Source organism: Ipomoea nil, unplaced genomic scaffold (genome assembly GCF_001879475.1).
Source record: "Ipomoea nil cultivar Tokyo-kokei standard unplaced genomic scaffold, Asagao_1.1 scaffold3170, whole genome shotgun sequence".
Lineage (NCBI taxonomy): Eukaryota > Viridiplantae > Streptophyta > Magnoliopsida > Solanales > Convolvulaceae > Ipomoea > Ipomoea nil.
Genome location: NW_017619598.1, coordinates 1,100,219 through 1,120,030, shown reverse-complemented (window position 1 = coordinate 1,120,030; position 19,812 = coordinate 1,100,219). Strand labels below are relative to the sequence as shown.

General features: G+C 35.0%; 1 protein-coding gene across 1 annotated transcript; it reads left to right on the top strand.

Moving 5' to 3' along the window:
- Positions 1-4,412: 4,412 nt before the first annotated feature.
- LOC109167845 (galactolipase DONGLE, chloroplastic) lies at positions 4,413-17,875 on the top strand. The gene is made up of 5 exons (XM_019316916.1): positions 4,413-4,524; positions 4,558-5,680; positions 6,875-7,170; positions 16,401-16,548; positions 17,635-17,875. The coding sequence occupies exons 1-5, from the start codon at positions 4,413-4,415 to the stop codon at positions 17,873-17,875; spliced, it is 1,920 nt and encodes a 639-aa protein (XP_019172461.1).
- The last annotated feature ends 1,937 nt before the right edge of the window (positions 17,876-19,812 follow it).

Below are 19,812 nucleotides of genomic sequence, written 5' to 3'. Positions count from 1 at the left end.
CAACTATTTTCAATGCCGAAAACAGCTCCATTAAGATTTGAGAACCCCCCCCCCCCCCCCCCCCCCCCCACCAACATACTATTCCAAAATTTTAAGAGGTCAATCTTGAAGCTAGAAATTGTCATTTGTCAAGCGGTGTAACATACAGCTATATATATATACGAAATCAAATGTTGAATAATAATATGTGTTTTTGTCTGTGTATGTGAATCATGCATACAGCAAATGAAACGCACACAATTCCAGTCAATCTTGTAGAAAACAATTTAATTGTTGTATATAAAACAATTCATAGTCAACTTAGGTTTTCGATCGAGATGTTATGTACATACAATACATCAATAAAACCAAAATTCTCAATGAAATCGAATGTCTTCTTTGGATGGACTTTAATTAGTCGTTTGCCGAACATCTTAGGGTTTTAGGTTTCTCTTAGCTTGCTCAATTGCTGTTTTCAAATTTTGACTTTCTGCCTTATTTTTTTCATCAAGTCCGATTTCTTCTTTTTCATGTCGTCATAATCACAATCTCAAATTCTCAATAATTATTATTTCAAGTCAAACTTAAAATTCGTAATTGAATCTACATCTAATCCACCAAATTTATTATTAGAGGATCAAATTATATTAGATCGATCCTTACCCCTAGTGGATGCGGATGCAAATGAAACTTTTCAAAACCACTTTTAGTGGATTAGATGCGGATTCACTCCTAATCTGGTTCATCCTCACCCCTACTTATATATATATATATATATATATATATATATATATATATATATATAGGTTCTCGTGCGGGTGAGGGCTTCAGGTGCGGTTGTGCGGTTTAATCTGAGCCATTCATCTCGCTTTAATCAACGTCCAGGATTATCAAAGTTTTAAAAAAAAACGCGGTGGCAATTTTCTAATTTTTGCATCTAGGTCAAAATTAAGGTGAGCGGATCTGTGATTAATGTGCGTGAGTTTTGTGCTTAATGTGCGTGTGTTTTGTGCTTAATGTGCGTGAGGTTTGTGTTTAATGTGCGTGGGGATGTGCTTAACGTGAATAGTTGTTAAAACTTAAAGTCTGTGAGTGAATACTTAAAGTGCGTGAGTTTTGTGTTTAATGTGCGTGATGTTTGTGCTTAATGTGCGCGGGTTTTGTACTTAATGTGCGTGAGTTTTGTACTTAATGTCAGTAGTTGTTGAAACTTAAAGTCTGTGAGTTAATATTTAAAGTGCGTGGGTTTTGTGCTTAATGTGCGTGAGGTTGTGCTTAATGTGTGTTGGTTTTGTACTTAAAGTGCGTGAGTTTGTGATTAAGATCTAACACTTAAGGTGCACCTTAGCTTATACTTCTTTGTTCCAGGCACGCGTTTTTTTTTTTTTTTTTTTTTTTTTTAATTTTCATTGATTTGAGCCGTTGATCTAAATTTGATCAACTGCTCAGATTTAACCGCACAACCGCACGGGAAGCTATACCCGCACCTGAACCCTTCCCTATATATATATATATATATATATATATATATATAATCATTTTCTAAAGTTTAGTTATGTAGTTTGTCATGCCAAGGAGTACATTTTTCCTTTTACATTCATGTACTATTCTAGATCCTCAAATTAATTATGTGTAACCGGCCATGTACGGTACATATAGTAGTAGTGTAAAATCAATAAAAAAATTTGGTCAAGTTATTTGTGTGTAATATTTTCTTATGTATGTATAACATGTATAGAATTTCGTTGAATATTTAACAACCACATTAATATTTCAGTTTAGATATGCAATAACATTCAAACCAAACTAATGAATCAATTAAATCTCTGATACTGTATCATTATAAAAAAAAAAAAAAAAAATTGGGCTTATTTATTGTACACAAATATCTAACGCCTAGTTACCTAGTTTAACCTAGACACTTGCTAATATGAAGCATATGATCTATTTTACAAGAAGTTTTCGAGCCAGCCAGCTCATAATTCCATCTGGTCCCACTATGGTCTATGGACAAGAAAATATACTCTTTTTTCTTTTATGAAAAATACTATATGTACTCTAATTCTTTGCTCTCAACTTTTACTTTCACTTAAATTTTTTATGTAAAAATATCTACAGGAGCACAGCCCACATGAAGAAAATAGTTTAACAGTACCCGCCATATCAGTGAGTAAATTTAAAGGAGTAAAATTTTGAAGTACATATAGAATAAATTTCTTTTATTCATATTGAGTTTTTTTTTTTTTTTTTTTTTTTTTTTTGTGATCCATTAAGTTTTGGTCAGAAACTTCTTACTATTCGATATTGATAGTTGGGTAAATGTCCTATAACTAGTATTTTCCTATATTCCACGAAAACTTTGTGAAGATAACATTTTTTCCGTTTCAGAAATATTTGCTCTCCCCGAAACTCATGAAAACTTATTCTAAAATGTTTTCATGTCATTTTATAATTAATCAGAAGTTTTAGTAAAATTTTTGGACCATTTTATAATTAATTTTTTTTAAAAAAAAATTAGACACATGTTTCTTGGGTCGGATGTGCTCTTTCGACCCAAGTTTGAAAAACTTTGACCTAAAAAAAAAATGAAAATGCATTTTTGACCCATTTTCAAATTTTTGTGCAAATAAAAAATTGGAAATATATATGTTATGTTTCTGGTTTGCCAGCTAGCTAGGATAATAAGGCGGGCTTCACCAGAGCGCATCCTTCAGGTAGCGATTGTAGACTTTCTTGCAAATTAAAAATACTTTAGGCTCTCTCAATATTCATTTTTGTTCTCTAACTTATTTTGATCTTTTTGACGATTTGCCTCATTTTATTCCTTTTTGCTCTCGAATAGAAGAGCTGACCAAGCAACATGGAGGCAGACCCTTGTGTGCAGAAGTATACATGTTGTGAACTTGTAGTTAGCTGAGTTATCACGATTTACCGTCTTTTAAAATTTTTAAAAAAAAATTGACGGTACCCGCACCGGCTCAATTAACCCACTATATTGACACATACACACATTATACATAGAAGAGACTCCTCATATCCCTGTTTTTGTAACTCATGATTGATTTCAAATAAAATTTCCCCTCATAGGCAATTAACAGTTTTGATTGAAGGAAAAAAAAATATATTGATTTAAAAGTGATGCAAATAATTGAATACAATTTAGATTCCTTTATAATTTTATTAGGACAAATCCGATCCTCTCTAATGTATGTACACGCTGAATTAAATCTTTGAAAGAGCAAAAAAAAAAAAAAAGGACTTGTGATTTGTACGGAGTATATATCTACAGAGAAAATGCTATCTCTTTCTCTCACTACACATAGGAATAATTATGATCAAATATTTGAAAGTCAACCACTCGGAGAAGACTAATTAAGGAGGACAAGTGTTTGGTCTTTATATCGCGTTATTTCACTCCTCTTACTCAACAATAATGTATTATACCATAATATTTATAATTAAAAATTCGCAGCCGCAAAATAAACAAATAATTTACTAACGACTTGTGCCCTACCGACCACTTTCTTTATTCATGTGTTCTATTCTTTTCCCAGTCAAAATCCTCGCCAAACATGCATTTTCCCTCTCCCCATTTTTTAATTTCTTTTTCTTTATTTCTCTCTCCCCCTTCTCTCTCACTCTCCCACCCACTCTTCCAAATTATAAGGGTTTGGTCCCACTGAAAAACATATATGAGAAAAAGGTCCAAGAATGTTAGAAAGTTTGAATTGAATTCCTTGTGAGCACATGAAAATTAATATCTGACTGGCGGATTGATTGTGTTACTCGAGATTTACCTCCGCATTGGCTTTAGGGGTAGGATTTTATGAGCTTAGAATTAGTGCGCGATTTACCTCTGCACGAGCTTAGTTCAATAGTTCAGTAGACAATATTTAGAAGAAGAGACCAAGGTTAATTCGAACCTCTGTCGCCGCAATGTGTGGATTATGCTCAAAGTGGTCAAATCTCTTGTGCACACCAGCATTTGACCCGATTTGCTGAGCCATTGTCACCGTGATTTATTTCTTCCTAAATTCTCTGTCGAGCCGGGGTGTGAGCCGGGGACCCTTGGGGTTGGGGATTCAACCTCTTGTGAGAAGAAAAAAAAAATTATAAGGGTTTGGCGTTTAGGTACCATATCACAGTCCATCATGATGGGCTTGGGGTGGGTTGTGGGGCGGGGGTGGGGTGGGGTGCGTGTATGTATCTATATATACTTCCCCTCTTCACTCTGATTTCCCTTAGCTCAAATCATCCTTTCATCTCCTACACCCTATATCTCTTCCACTCATATTTTTTGCTCAATTCTTCAAGATTGAGTAGCAAAAAATATGGGTTCATCAACTTTTTGTGGTTACATGCAATATGTAAATCGAAATCTTGCTACATTTTCCGGGGACCATCCATCTCTCCGGCGAGGCCATGTGTTAAGCATGGCCACCGCCACCGCCTCTCCTTCGTTACATGCTTCTTCTTCTGCTGCACCCACAAAAGATATTATCTCCCGAAATTATTATAACAATAATAATAATAATAATGTTAACAGTTATGCTGACAGAACAGTTACCGTTACCGCAGCTTGCGGTTCTGGTCGTCCTAGGTTGTCGGAGGTTTGGAGAGAGGTCCATGGAGCAAACAACTGGGAAGGTTTAATGGAGCCTCTCGACCCACATCTCCGGCTAGAGATCATCCGGTACGGCGAGTTTGTGACGGCGTGTTACAAAGCCTTCGATCTCGACCCGAACTCGAACCGTTACTTGCATTGCAAGTACGGCAAGGGGAGCATGTTGAGGGAAGTGGGTCTAGGCGGGTCTGGGTACGAGGTTACTAAGTACATCTACGTTCTCCCCGACATCGGCATTAGCTTATCCTCCGGCGGCGGAGATGTGGCGCGGTGGATTGGCTACGTGGCGGTGTGTACGGACGAGGAGGAGGTGAAGAGACTAGGCCGGCGGGACGTGCTGGTCACGTTCCGGGGAACGGTGACGCATTCGGAGTGGATAGCCAATTTAATGAGCTCTCTCACGCCGGCAAAACTCAACCCGTTTGAGCAAATCGACGACGTGAAAGTCCAAGCCGGATTTCTCAGCCTGTACACGTCATCCAACGAAGCGGAATCGCGGTGGGGGTTAGGTAGTTGCCGACAGCAACTGCTTTCGGAGATTTCGAGGATATTAAATGAGTACAAAGGAGAGGAGCTTAGCATCACCCTCGCCGGCCATAGTATGGGGAGCTCTTTAGCCACTCTTTTAGCGTACGACATAACCGAGCTCGGGATGAACTCCGGCGAGATCCCCGTGACGGTGTTTTCGTTTGCGGGGCCCAGGGTGGGGAACTCCGGGTTCAAGGACCGGTGTGAGGAGTTGGGGGTTAGGGTTTTGAGGGTGGTGAATGTGAACGACCCCATAACCAAGCTCCCCGGAGTTTTCTTCAACGAGAATTTTAGGGTTTTTGGGATGGAGAGATTATCTTGCTATGTCCATGTTGGGGTCGAGCTTTTGTTGGATTTTTTCAAGGTTCATGATCCGTCATGTGTGCATGACCTAGAGTCTCATATCAACTTGCTTAGATGTCCCACCCGGAGGGACGACGGCGGCAGCGCCGGAGATTTCCATTTCCTCCGGCTGGCCAAGGAGATGTTCCGTTCCGGTGAGAAAAACATCGCCGGATTCCAATGGGAATGGACCAAAGCTGCCCTTTGGCTTTACCTACTTTTGACTGTCATTAACCTAGACTCTTACACTGCTGCTTAACATGTAAATAATAACTTGGGGTGTGGTTGAGTAGTGAAAGTGACTCATCAACCCTTAACTAAAGGTCAGGTTCGATCCTTGGCTTTGGATATAGAGCACCTTAAATCTCCAGGTCAGCTGTCTCGTCTAAAATTCAGCGAGGAGATTAGACATTTGTCCTAGGGTGAAAATTCTGGGTAGACCAAAAAACAGAACATGTAACTTAATAATGCTCTGGTGGCCGGTGAAGAGTTTTCCGGCTAGTTTGCAGCCTTTTGGTGTGTAAAGTTTATCAAAAGGTTGTTCTTGGATGGCAGATATGTGAATGTGAATATAATGATTGTGCGACACGTAAAGACCCTGATTTTGTAGCTATTTTATGAGCTTTTTTTTTTCTTCGTATCTAATAATTTGATTCATCAATGGTTTCCATTTAATATTATACCACCGGCCATTAAATCTTTGCTTCAACTCAGATTTTGTTTGGGAGATATAACCTATTAACTCACATTAAACTTCTTGCACCGAATCTTGAAATATCTACTATATATTTAAATCAAGTCTTAGATATTCATTGTGTTATAAGTTACGGAGTATTATTTTCAAAACTCATCATGTATGTATATATTATTATATTAAGTATTTCATATTAGGCTAAACTAATTTTAAACACATAGAGTTTCTTTCAAGACTTTTTGAATGACACTACTACAGAATTCACATACAACGTCGGGCCTTTAACGTCGACTATGTAAATAACCGAGGTTAAAAACATTTTTATTATTATTATTTTTAAATTAAATTTATAACGTCGGCTATTTATTAATAGCCGACATTATAAATAAAAAATTAAAATATAAAAGAAATAAACAACCCACGGCGTCGGCTATTTATATAGCCGACGTCGTAGGTTGTTTATTATTTTTTTTAAAAAAATTATTTATATATAACGTCGGCTAATTCCTATTAGCCGACGTTATATACTAAAAAATAAAATAAAAAAAGAAATAAATATAATACGACGTCGGCTAACTATCTAGCTGACGTCGTATTATATTTAAAACTTTTTTTTTAATTTGTTTTATTTATAACGTCGGCTAAATGCATTTAGCCGACGTTAAAAAAGTTTATAAAATAGCCTCAAATTTTCAATTTACGGTCAGTTGCTCATCCATCTTCATCGTGTCGTCTCCGCACCATCCATCCATCTCCTCCATCCATCTCTTCATCGGACCGCCGACGCCGACGCAACCATTCCCGCTGCAACTCGCCACCGTCGTCGTCCTCGAGCAACCTCCTTCGCCGCTGCAACTTCAGGCCGCCGCTGCACCGTCTCCTCCCCGCCGCTGCAACTTCAAGCCGCCGCCGCTTCACCCTCTCCTCCCCGCCGGTGCACCGTCTCCTCCCTACCGCTGCATCGCGTCGCGCCTCCGCCGCCGTCACTACGCCATTGACGGAGGTACATTATTTATTTTTTTTAATTATTATTAATTAATTTCGAATTTTATTAAATTTATTTACAATTTAGGGTTTGTTTGTATATATTTGTAAGTTTTATTGATTAATTTCGAATTTTATTAAATTTATTTTCAATTTAAGGTTTGTTTGTATATATTTGTAAGTTTTATTGATTAATTTCGAATTTTAGCAAATTTATTTTCAATTTAAGGTTTATTTGTATATATTTGTAAGTTTTATTGATTAATTTCGAATTTTAGTAAATTTATTTGCATTTTAGGGTTTATTTGTATATATTTATAATTTTTATTCATTTATTTCAAATTTTAGTAAATTTATTTGCATTTTAGCGTTTATTTGTATATATTTGTAATTTTTATTGATTAATTTCGAATTTTAGTAAATTTATTTGCATTTTAGAGTTTATTTGTATATATTTGTAATTTTTATTGATTAATTTCGAATTTTAGTAAATTTATTTGCATTTTAGGGTTTATTTGTATATATTTGTAATTTTTATTGATTTATTTTGAATTTTAGTAAATTTATTTGCATTTTAAGGTTTATTTATATATATTTGTAATTATTATTGATTAATTTCGAATTTTAGTAAATATATTTGCATTTTAGGGTTTATTTGTATATTTTTGTAATTATTATTGATTAATTTCGAATTTTAGTAAATTTATTTGCATTTTAGGATTTATTTGTATATATTTGTAATTACTAGTCTATTTTCACCACAGCAATTATTTTAGATAGAGTTGAATCAATGTTAACAAAAGTTTAATTGAAATTAATATTATCCTAGATTGACTTGTGATGGATAAAAGTTAGGATGAAAGCTTCTCGGTTGAGTACAGAATATGAAGCCGGAGTTAGAGAATTTATAGAGTTTGCAAAACGTCATCTTCCAAATAATGACGCGACGTTTTGGTGTCCTTGTAAGAAGTGTTGTAATCTAAAACTATTAAGTGCAAAGGACATATATTCATGAGTTAAATCGTAAGTCGCTCTATCAACTATCAAGTTCCCACCCCCGCATGCGCACAAGTGATTTTTAGCTCATCTGATCAGTCAAGGTACCCCAATAACCCAAATTGGTCATCAAGTATTACTTCACTTAAAATGGCCCCTCAATTATGTAAAAGTATATTTTATTTAATTGCTTTTGATGTGTTTTGCGTTGTCCTTTTGATGTTGGCTGATGAAGTAGCTTGAAGTAGCTTTTAGGATATGGTGAAAGTTGTGTGAGACACTATCCACATACCAGATATCGTTCTCAAGGACTAGTGATAGGAGTTGAACAATTTGCCTCACAACCACAAAATAATATCTCTTCTAATAATGGAAATCTAGCCCAAGCAAAATGGTTGGATAGTGCAAATGTGCAATAATAAAAGAAATTAAGAAAGAAATGATATAACAATAAAGAGAAAGGCGAAGGGTAATAAAAACTTTAACAAGGATTGGGAATCGTGATCGAACCGAGAATAAGGGAAAGTTTCAATTGATTAGATGATAGATATCATATGAACTAAGAGGAAACTTTTCTCAAGGTCACATGAATGGCTAAGAAACATTCTCAAGTCTCATAAATGGCTAAGGGACATTTTATCAAACGCTTGGTATATATCCTACACATCTCATGCTCCTCTTTTCTCAAAGGTGAAGCATGGTTGATCAACCCCTTGAGCCTAGATTAGGTTGTCACTTCCTAATTGGGACTCAATCATCAAAGGTGAAGCATGGTTGATCAACCCCTTGAGCCTAGATTAGGTTGCCACTTCCTAATTGGGACTCAATCATCTTCATCAACATCATCACATCAAGTCTCATCCCCCCTACTCAACCAATTCAAGATCACATTTCCCAAAACCCTAGTTTATATCCCTATCACCCTCCTAAGAGTTCTACTCACATATAATGGCTAATGAAATAGCAAGGAACGCAATAACAAAAACACAATCCATAACTAGTACAAGATAACAAAGAAAGAAATTAAAGCACAAGATAATATTGCAGAAATGTAAATGATTGAATAAGAACTTAACTTTTGAAATGGAAATCTTCAATACTTTGACCCAATATAATAGTGCAATTGAAAGTAAAATCTTGATGAAATTCTAATGATGCCTGTTACACGATCCATTATGTGCGGTTCTATTGCTCTCCGCTACGAAACCTATTATGTGCATAACTCCCTTCGTAGTAGCAGAACCAGTTTTTTGATACTCTTTACTACGAACCTCGTTACGAGCATCATAGCGCTCATAATAACAGGGATAGACTTTCTGAGAATGGGCATTATAGGCCTTGTTACATGCTTAATTAAGCTCATAATATCATACCTTTTCCTTCCCATTTTTGTTCTATTTTGTCCATTTTAACCTTGATTTTGTGCTATTTTCCTACAAAACACAAAAGTGTCTTAAAATTAGTCCTTTAACATAATTTATTACATTTTGAGGCATTAAGATCACAAATAGAACAAATCCAATCCCAAATTAGTCACAATGGCTCGAAAGAGTAGTAGAAAAAAAATTGCATAGTTGAATAAAATATTTTTCAAGATGATTTTAAATCAAGTTAAGATAAGATATATATGGAAAAGTAAAGTAAGGTAAAGTGAAAGTGAAAGACACCAAGAATTTATACTAGTTCAAAGGTAATGAAATCCATCTACTCCACGCTTCTTCTATTGTCTAGGATGATATTTACTCGCAATTTGTATCACCACAAAATTACAGTGAATGATTGCAGTATAGTTCTCAAATAAATAAATACCCGGAGTATATGTTATTGATCCACAGGGAAACGGAGCGTATCAAGCACTATCTACTAATCTATTCATGAGAAGCTAATCCTATTGAAAAGAGTGATTGATCAATTGTAAAAGTATAAGTAATTAAAAGAAAACAAAGTAGCAGTTTGATGAAAGCAATAGAGAAAGGGCTTACTAATCACCTAGTGCCAATCTAGTGCCAATCTAAATTGCAATATTAAATCTGGATTTAAACAAGTGTGAGAATGCAAACAAGGGAAGGAATTACTCTCATAATTCCAACCTAAAAACGCGAGTGAATATTCATTCCCATGATATAAACACTCATACAATTCAAGAACAAGCATTCAATATAAATCCTTAATTAACTAATATGTCATTTCCCAATGTGCAATAATCAAGTGCAATTGTGGGTGCCCTAAAATATGCCCTAACTCCCGTCAAAACATAAAGATAGCAACGAAACAAGTAATTTTGGCCATTAATTATTAGCATCAACAAAATAAAACACAATTGCAACAAAAGTTATAAAACCCAAATATCAATATATTAAAGAATCTGAGAAATAGGCACATAGGTTCATAAACACTTTCACCCAAAAATCTCTAAGAGGTCTTAGCCAAGGTGACTTGTAACTCTTGATGTGTTTTTCTTCTCTCTTCTTGTCTCCAAAAACATAGCTTGATCTCTAGGGTTGAGGGAAGAAGGGCTTTTTATAGTTGGAGCTCAATAGGAGTAGATTAGGAAATTTCCGCACAGCTTTCCGAACTCAAAACACGACTTTTCGACGCGTCGAGCCTGGCTCGCCTTTCTTCGCAATAGGTAATGGAACTTTTCGACGCGTCGAATATTCGGTCCTCGAACAGTCTTAGCTACTGTAATTTCTCGATGTGTCAAAAGTATGATTCGACGCGTCGAGTCTTCGACGGCTGCGACCATGCAGCTATTGGAATGTTTTGACCCGTCGAATCCTCTGTATTAGCACCCTTCAGTCCATTTTGACTCCAAACTTATCTTAGGACTTCCTTTCCTTGCTATTGGTCTACAATGGTTTCAAAAAACTAACAAATACCGTAAAGCATTCAAATCAGGCATTAAACCATATCTACATGAAAAAACAAGGAAATATGCATTGAAAGTACTACTTTAATGAACTAAAGCTCAAAAGAAGATTCAAATTAACAAGAGAAATACTCACAAATAAGCTCACATCAGTGAATAAGACAAGTAAGTACTTTGATCACAAAACCTACGCGAGTTTGCTCAAGTTTTCATAGGACAACCCCTGTTACTTTTCTCCTATTTACCACACGATGGAGATCTACAAAAATTCAACTCAATGGTTGAAAACTCCTCCAACTAAGAGACTAAGAAAAACTAGATCTTCTATAAGTTTGAAGTCTCTTGATGAACTTGAATATAGCTTTTTTGAATGCTTGATAACTTAATATTATCTCCTATTTGTAGTTATGTTTCTAATTTGTCCGTTGGAGGAAAATAAACTTGAATCTCCCACTTGACAATAAAATATTAAGATTAGATTTGACAAGTATGTTGGCATCGAATAACTACTTGCAACTTGTCCACAAAATATGACTTTATGCGACTTTCAAAACTCTTTCCTAAAAAGGCATGTATCCACCTTGGATAATGTGTTAAACTGCTAACACTCCAAAAGCAGTAATGATCTAGCAGAGACTGTTGATTGAGAAGACTTGTTGCTTGTCGTCCTTATATCATAAGCCCTGCTACTTATATTAAAACTATACTACCATCTTGAAAAGTCATGCTTCTTGTGTGGGTGTCGTGCTTCTTAGCTTGAACTTTTACTACCTATAAAAAGTTTTGTTGTTCTTCAATCCTCTGCTGTTTGAAACTCGTGTTGTTGATTGAGGGAGCCTTGTTATTGCGAATACGTGTTACTCTGATGTAAGCAATACATCACCTTATCGACTCATCTTGTTTAGAAACACTTGCTGGTGTAAGCTCCTGTGGTCTATAAACCTTTGTTATTGGTGATATCAACATCTACATCAACCTCCAAACTCGTACTATTCGGTAAAGTCTTTTTGCAATATAAACTTGTGATGCTACCAACTTCTATTGCTTGCGGCTTCATCACAACATCAACATGAAAGTCTTTTTGTGTTGATAGATCTCTCCTTTGAATTTGAGCACTTAGGCAGTTTTGCAACAAATAACGACTTAACAGCTAAACCATAAAACTAAAAATTTGGAGTCTAAATATCTATATATATATATATATATATATTACATTTTGCCTCATCAAAGTCTGTTACATTTATTCCTAACATATTCGTACATGTCTTCTATTTTTTTTTAACTTAATTAACGAAATTTTAGTTTGATTTTAACCTATTTTTTGCCTTTATAAATTTTCTAGAATGAAAATTTTGGTTTGTACATTATTTGGCTTTCAAAAAGTAGTTAAAATGTAATACTACTTGTTGGCTCACATGAAAGGATTACATTTTCATTAAAATTATATATATATATATATATATATATATATATATATATATATATATATATATATATATATATATATATATATATATATATATCTAAAAACATAATAAGTGTGAATGAAAGTTATACCCTTATTTATGTCCATTTTTTTCGTTAAGTTTTTTTTGTACATTATGCTATAAAGGTTGTACATTAAAATATTTTGGACAAACATACCCCTACCGTTATAACTTCTGTTATCTTTTCCACTATTATTACCATGCACATGCATCCACCATATATTTTCTTATCTTCTTCATTAATAATAATATGTACACATTAAATATTTGAGTTATATGTTAATTATTACATAAATATAAATATCAAATTTATAAAAATGATTTACATTATTATTATTATTATTATTTAGAATAATTTAAATATCTAAAATTTAAATAAATTTAAAATTTTAATATAACTTATTAATATTGGGCACCTATTTTTTGCGCATCGCGCATAAAAAATACTAGTATATATATATATATATATATATATATATATATATATATATATATAGAGAGAGAGAGAGAGAGAGAGAGAGAGAGAGAGAGAGAGAGATGCCTATAGGGGCACGCTCTAATGAGAACAAGCGCCCGGGAGAAAAATAAGGACTATTGACATCTGCTCATGTGTCCAAATCAACAAATCAGATGTAATTTTTTTAAAAAATGACGCGGTGGCATTTTTGTAAACAACTCGAACTTTGGTGCAAGTAAATGTGTTATAAGTGCAAGTAGCTGGTGCACCTTTAGAAGTAAAAAGTGCAAGTAAAATCACTTACAAGTGCACTTATTTTCACTTACAAGTGTAAGTAATTCACCTTGTTAACATTCATGCACGTAGGTGCATCTAATTATAACGTTAGGTGCAACTAGTTATAACGTTAGGTGTACTTAGTATTGATGCTCAGTGTATATTTTCCTTGCACCTGTAATACATTTTACTCGCACTTAGGCACACTATATGAAACTGCTAATTGCACTTGTAATAAATTTTACTTGCACTTCGATGTTCAATTATTTATGAAAATGTCACTGCATTTTTTTAAAAAAGTCAGTGTTTCTCATCCGTTAGATCTGGACGGATGTCATGTGTTCTAAATTCTCTCATGGGCGCACCGATAATCTAGACACATGGACAGCTGTAAATGGTTCTTACTTCTCTCCTGGGCGCTTGTTCTCATTAGAGCGTACCTATTGTTGGAGAATATATGCAACGTCAACACGGGGGTTGGCAATCTTTTAAGAAACAAGGACAAAATGGGTGTATGAGTAAAAGGGAGTCTATGTCGTGTCATAATAACACTGCCTTAAAAGCGTTATTTGCCTGGTGACGGTGCTGTCAGAACCCTGGCACGCTTTCGACACGCTACATAGACTAACTACGCTTAGTTCGCACCAACTATAGCGCAGGTGAACCTGAATTTGCTTAGACGACGACACAAAGCGATTAAAGAAAGGAGGATACGAAGATGATTATTGAGTGAATGTTTATGAAAGTAGATGGCCTTTAAATAGTGATTAAGCACATTCCTACAGCCATGCAATTCCACCATTTATTCTACTTCACTCATCTTCAACACATGTGAGCCACAATTTAGTCATGTAAGAAAAGCACAATCACAAACAATAACATAACTAAATATGTGGACTTTTTAATTTGGAGACAAAATATGTTCTTAATTATTTGGACCTTCGAATTTTCCAACAGTCCCCCACAAATTCTGAGGATTGTCAAGGAAACTTGTCTAAGCCATTCTCAAGAAAGGATAATCCCCCATATATTCAAAGTAGGAAACTAGAAAGGATAATATCTGAGCAATAATAGAAACGAGTTGATCTTAACGTCAGTGTTTGAGAACTTGAACTGACACGTAGCGACATTGAGTAATTTACTTCCTGAGAGTGATATAAATCTTGAACTCACCGGTTAGATAAATTTTGAAATCTAATGCACACCAACTCTAAGATCCAGGTTCTACGAAAGTCAAACTCTTTTGAATTCTTTTGAATACCCTTAGTATTCAAGTCTGTTATGTCTATCTTAATATAGACCTCCACCCTGTCAAAGTCTATCTCAACAAAGACTTTTAACTGTGACAAATCTTATCACATTATAGATATTTATGTCTTGTCAAGTCCATCTCAATATAGACTTTTAACTCCATCAAGTCTATCTCAGTATAGACCACCTTTAAAGGCTTATAGAGTAGTTAAAGACATAAATCAGTTCTAAGTCTTTTCATGATTTCGTTTGACCACAGAAGTGGTACCCGTCATAAATTCCTTACCTCACTGGTCTTAACCCCATCTCTCTTGATATTTCAAGGATGGTTTTTTAGTTTAGACCTTTCGTGAGAGGATTTCTCAGACCTCACAAACTTCATTGTAATCAACCTTTAGCCATCAACTGCCATTCAGACTCATGTCTGACCCTCATGTGTCTTCTCTTTCTATCATAGACACTGTTCTTTGCAATGCAAACGACACTTTGTGAATCACAATGTATAGGTAGTGAAGGTGTTGGACATTCCCACAACTACACGTTTATCAACATATTTCCTAACCACTCAGCTTCTTGAGATACCCCATTATCTTTCATGAATGGCGGTTAACCCTTTTCACTCAAGTGAGCGATTTCGTTAAGTCTACGTCAAAATAGACCACCCTAATTAGGTATAAATCATTAAGAGCACTTTTATGCTCAAGAATTAATTAAGCGGTGAATTCATTAGGCCCGTCTCAACAAAACCACCCTTCTCATAGGATTATGAATTCATTAAGAGCTGTAGCTCAACCTCACAAGTACACATATAATAGGAAAGACCAATTAATGTACTTCTTTGTGACTCTTTCCATGGTTTCGTCTGACCACACAAGTGGGGATCCACCACGAATTCATCACCTCTTGGGTTATAAGTCATTCCATCAATAATTCAACGACTAATCCCCATAATTAGCCTTCAAGTAGATCTTCTTGATCAAACTTACATACACTTTGACGAGTACTTCATTTAATCGTAAATAATATCCCTTGAGATTTTCATGCTTAACATGAAACATTCTCTTTTATCATTATTCTGAATACCATAGAGAAATTTTTGGTGAAAGTATAAGGATCTCTCCCCCCACAGTGCGGCAATTACGTACAAGTCCTTTTCTCAACTAAGATTTAGATCATATGTATAAGTGCTTATTTCTCGTAAGCCAAATAGATAATGTTGCTTGCATGCTGCTTCATGTGGAACAACATAATCACAAACTTCACATAATATTCTTAAAAGAAATTAATCTCACATGCAAAGAATATGTTCAAACTGGCATTTATTATGGAATATATTTCAACAAGGTGAATTCAACAAGCTAGTATGACTTTAACATTCAAAGTTATTCCACCTGCACAATATTTTCCTTCACTTGAGGAAATTCAAAACTCATATAAAGCATTCATATAAGTGTGCAACCAATCGGAACCGTACCGGGTATAAAGACCGCACAGTCTCTGGAAATCGCTTTTAAGGTAGTGTTCTATACATGACACAGATTTTCTCTTTCTTTCCTCTCATAAATCCAGCCTACATAAACAGCAGTACGCACTACGACATATATATATATATATATATATATATATATATATATATATATATATATATATATATATATATATATATATATATTTGAGATCCATTGAATATAAGAACGTCTCATATAAATCAACTATTCTTTAAAAAAAATAAAAATTTTAGGTGTGTTAACTTTAGGAAGCAGATATTGAAGAAAATATTACAGGATAAATTCACGCAAAACGTGAACCAAACATTACGTTTACCAACTTTTAAGAAGAAAACTATAGCCAAGTTGACGCATCAGCATGATGTCCCCTCACCCAGACTGGAGCAAGTTGTTTCATGGATGCAGGCTTTGATCCACGAACGGGCAAGGCCTCCTTTGGTGTTATCATCCTCTCACCGGTAGGTGGGTTTGTTGCTGCTGCAAACGGACCTCTTCGGAATTGCTCTTCTCTATTAATGGCTGAAACCATGGTGTGCAAAGAATCTCTCACTTGGTTGAACGATCGAGGTTTAACTACAATTCACATATGTTCAGACTACTCCAAACTTTGCCACAATCTGGCAACTCCCTCAGCTAATCTTAGGTCCTATATTGGCATTATGAATAGTGAATGTAGAACCTAATGTGTTTGTTCAATGTTTTCTCTATTCATTTTATTCCTCGTTCTTCTAACTCTCTAGCTCATTCATTAGCTACAATAGTTTATTCTCAGGCTAACAATTTGTACTGGGACTCTGTCCCTCCTGATTTTATCTTAGTTCCTTTATAAATCTATACTTGATTTACTTTTGAAAAAAAATACTACCAAATTAATTTTGTGTCCCAAAACGAGTATGTGACATTGTAACAAGGCATTGACATAGTAAAAAGTGTCATCCATTTAAAAGACTACTCTTTTTTTCTTTTTCTTTTTCTTTTTTTTTTTTTTGAAAATTGGACATTGTATATCCAATGATTCGACTCATTCATCGGTCTCTGAGACAGAAGTGAAGGGCCTATTCTTGTTTGAGTATTAATTTAATGTACAAGTAAAATTAAATGTTAGTATTTCAAATTTGTACTTTCTCATAGTATTTTAGATGATGAAGTAATAAATGTTATTGAATCTATGTAATATAAAAACTTTTTGGCATGCCAATATAGTGAGGAGAGAGCACAAAAAGGTTGGTCAATTGTGTGGAACACAACTCTCGTATTTAATGGTATGTAACAAGTTTGATTATTGTCAACACCCTCTTAATCTAGTCTATTGCACTACTATTACACAAGTACCGCATGTTGGAATTTTTTTAGTAAAAATGACATTTTAAATAGTTATTTTGTGGTACAAATATATGTGCGGTCCACTTTCGATTTAGGCCAGGTCAAAGTGGATTCAAGTTCTTCTAAGTGAGACAAAGAAATTGATATATTGTACATTCAAAATGGATAACAGGTGCCTATGTTATCCATATCTCAAACCATACAATCGTCACAAACTCTCATACCGATCCTCTCCATGTATCTTCTTAAGTTATCCTAAGTCGTTTCAGGGGTATAGGTGCATGGACTTACAGACTAACAAGATTTATGTGTGCAGGCATGTAATGTTTGATGAGACGGTTTATCCCTTTGCTACTAAAAATATTGTGCAGTCTTCTCAACCTGTGCAACATTACCAATGGGCTGAGTCTGTTCTTCGCCCCACTGCAGCAGCTGCTCCGTCCCTCGGCACGGTCGACGTCGCACCCAGCCCCAGCAGCGACGATCCCGCGCCGTCTCCACCGCCACACGCAACCGATGATCCACTGGGCTTGTCCGAGCATGAGCCGCATGAATAGACGGACCAACCAGCAAAATGTCCTCGTGGCCGTCCTCTAGGGAAAACCGTTAAATCCACAGTTCTGACTCATGAGATGCACACTCGGAGCCGGTATCAGGCTCCACCTTCAGCTTTAACGGTTCAGGTCTGTCCTTCGGATCCTACTTGTTACACTCAGGCAGTTAAATATTCAGAATGGCGTGAAGCTATGGATCAATAATTTAATGCCCTTCAACAGAATCAGACATGACACCTTGTGCAATCTCAGCCAGATATGAACATTATTGGGTGTACGTGGGTTTTTCGTACAAAATGAAAAGCAAATGGCTCCATTGGGAGACATAAAGCAAGACTTGTAGCAAAAAGATTTAATCAGGTGTCCGGTCAGGATTTCTTTTATACTTTCACAACAGAGATACATGCATGACATTCTAAAGCGTGCTGGAATGGCAAAATGCAAACCTTTGTCTATCCCTATTCCCACGTCAAAAGTCGTGCCCACTGCTACAGTATTACATGATGATCCTACACAGTACAGGAGTTTAGCTGGTGCATTACAGTATTTAACTATCAGTCGCCTTGATCTTTTCTTTGCAGTCAATCAGTTATGTCAACATATGCACGCGCCTATAGTTGCTCACTAGGAACAACTAAAAAGAGTCTTAAGGTATGTTAAAGGAACTGTTACTTTTGGTCTACGAGTCAGACAGTCATCTTTAAGAGAAATTCATGCCTTCTCTGATTCTGACTGGGCTTTCTGTCTGACAAGTGGCTTTGCTATTTTTATTGGATCTAATCTTGTATCATGGGTCTGCAAGAAACAAAGAACTGTTGCTAGATCTTCTACTGAGGCTGAATATAAAGCTCTAGCAGATGATTGTGCTGAGGTGATTTGGATCATGTCCCTTCTACGAGAAATCCATGTCCCAGGTATTTCGGTTCCATAATTATGGTGTGATAATCTTGGAGCTACGTATATGTGTGTCAATCCTATCTTTCATGCTCGCACCAAATACGTAGATATAGATTATCACTTTGTGCGAGATAGAGTTGCTGCTGGAGAAATTCAAGTCAATTTCATCTCAACAAAATATCAACTTGCAGACATATTTACCAAAGCATTGCCTAGTCCTAGATTTTCTTTTCTTAGAGACAAGCTACAAGTTACAAGTATACCATGTGTTTGAGGGGGAGTATTAGGACTAGTATTAGGATTCTTGTATTTGAGTCACAGTACAGTATGACTCCCTATTCTAGTCTCCCTCTGATTTCTCTTGTATATATTCCCCTTGTCTGTACAATTGTAATCATTGTTCATCTAATATAGTTTCCTTCAGTTCTCATCTGTGTAACTTAAATTTTATTGTATTTATATATAAATTGATTTATTCACACGACTTGATTTTCCTTGTATTTATATATAAATTGATTTATTGACACGACTTGAATTTCCATATTTATATATAAATTGATTGATTTATTGACTTATTCATTTCTACACCATTTGCAAATTTCCCTTATCATTCAAAAATAAAATCAGGCTAAAGCACACGCATGTGTAATACTTGCAATCATAGCTTCTTCTTTTTTCTTTTTCTTTTTCTTATTTTTTTTTAATTCCACATTCGCTCACTTGCAATTCTAACATTTGAAATCTTTTATTTTTTGCAATTCTATTGTAATAATTGCAAGTGTACGATATGTACTTTTTTTTTTTTGTTTAATTTCTATTTTTGATAAATTTGAACTTTTTTCTAAATACTTTTAAATAACACATTAATACTTAATTGCACACTTTTCATTCATTGATACATAGAAATTAAATTCATCATATGAATTATTGATTTCAAATTTTTATATAATACGGAGTACATTTTTTTAAAAAAATATTTGCGTAATAATACCATTTATTTTATTTTAATTTTCTAAAAATAATTTGCCGGAATTATAAGCTTT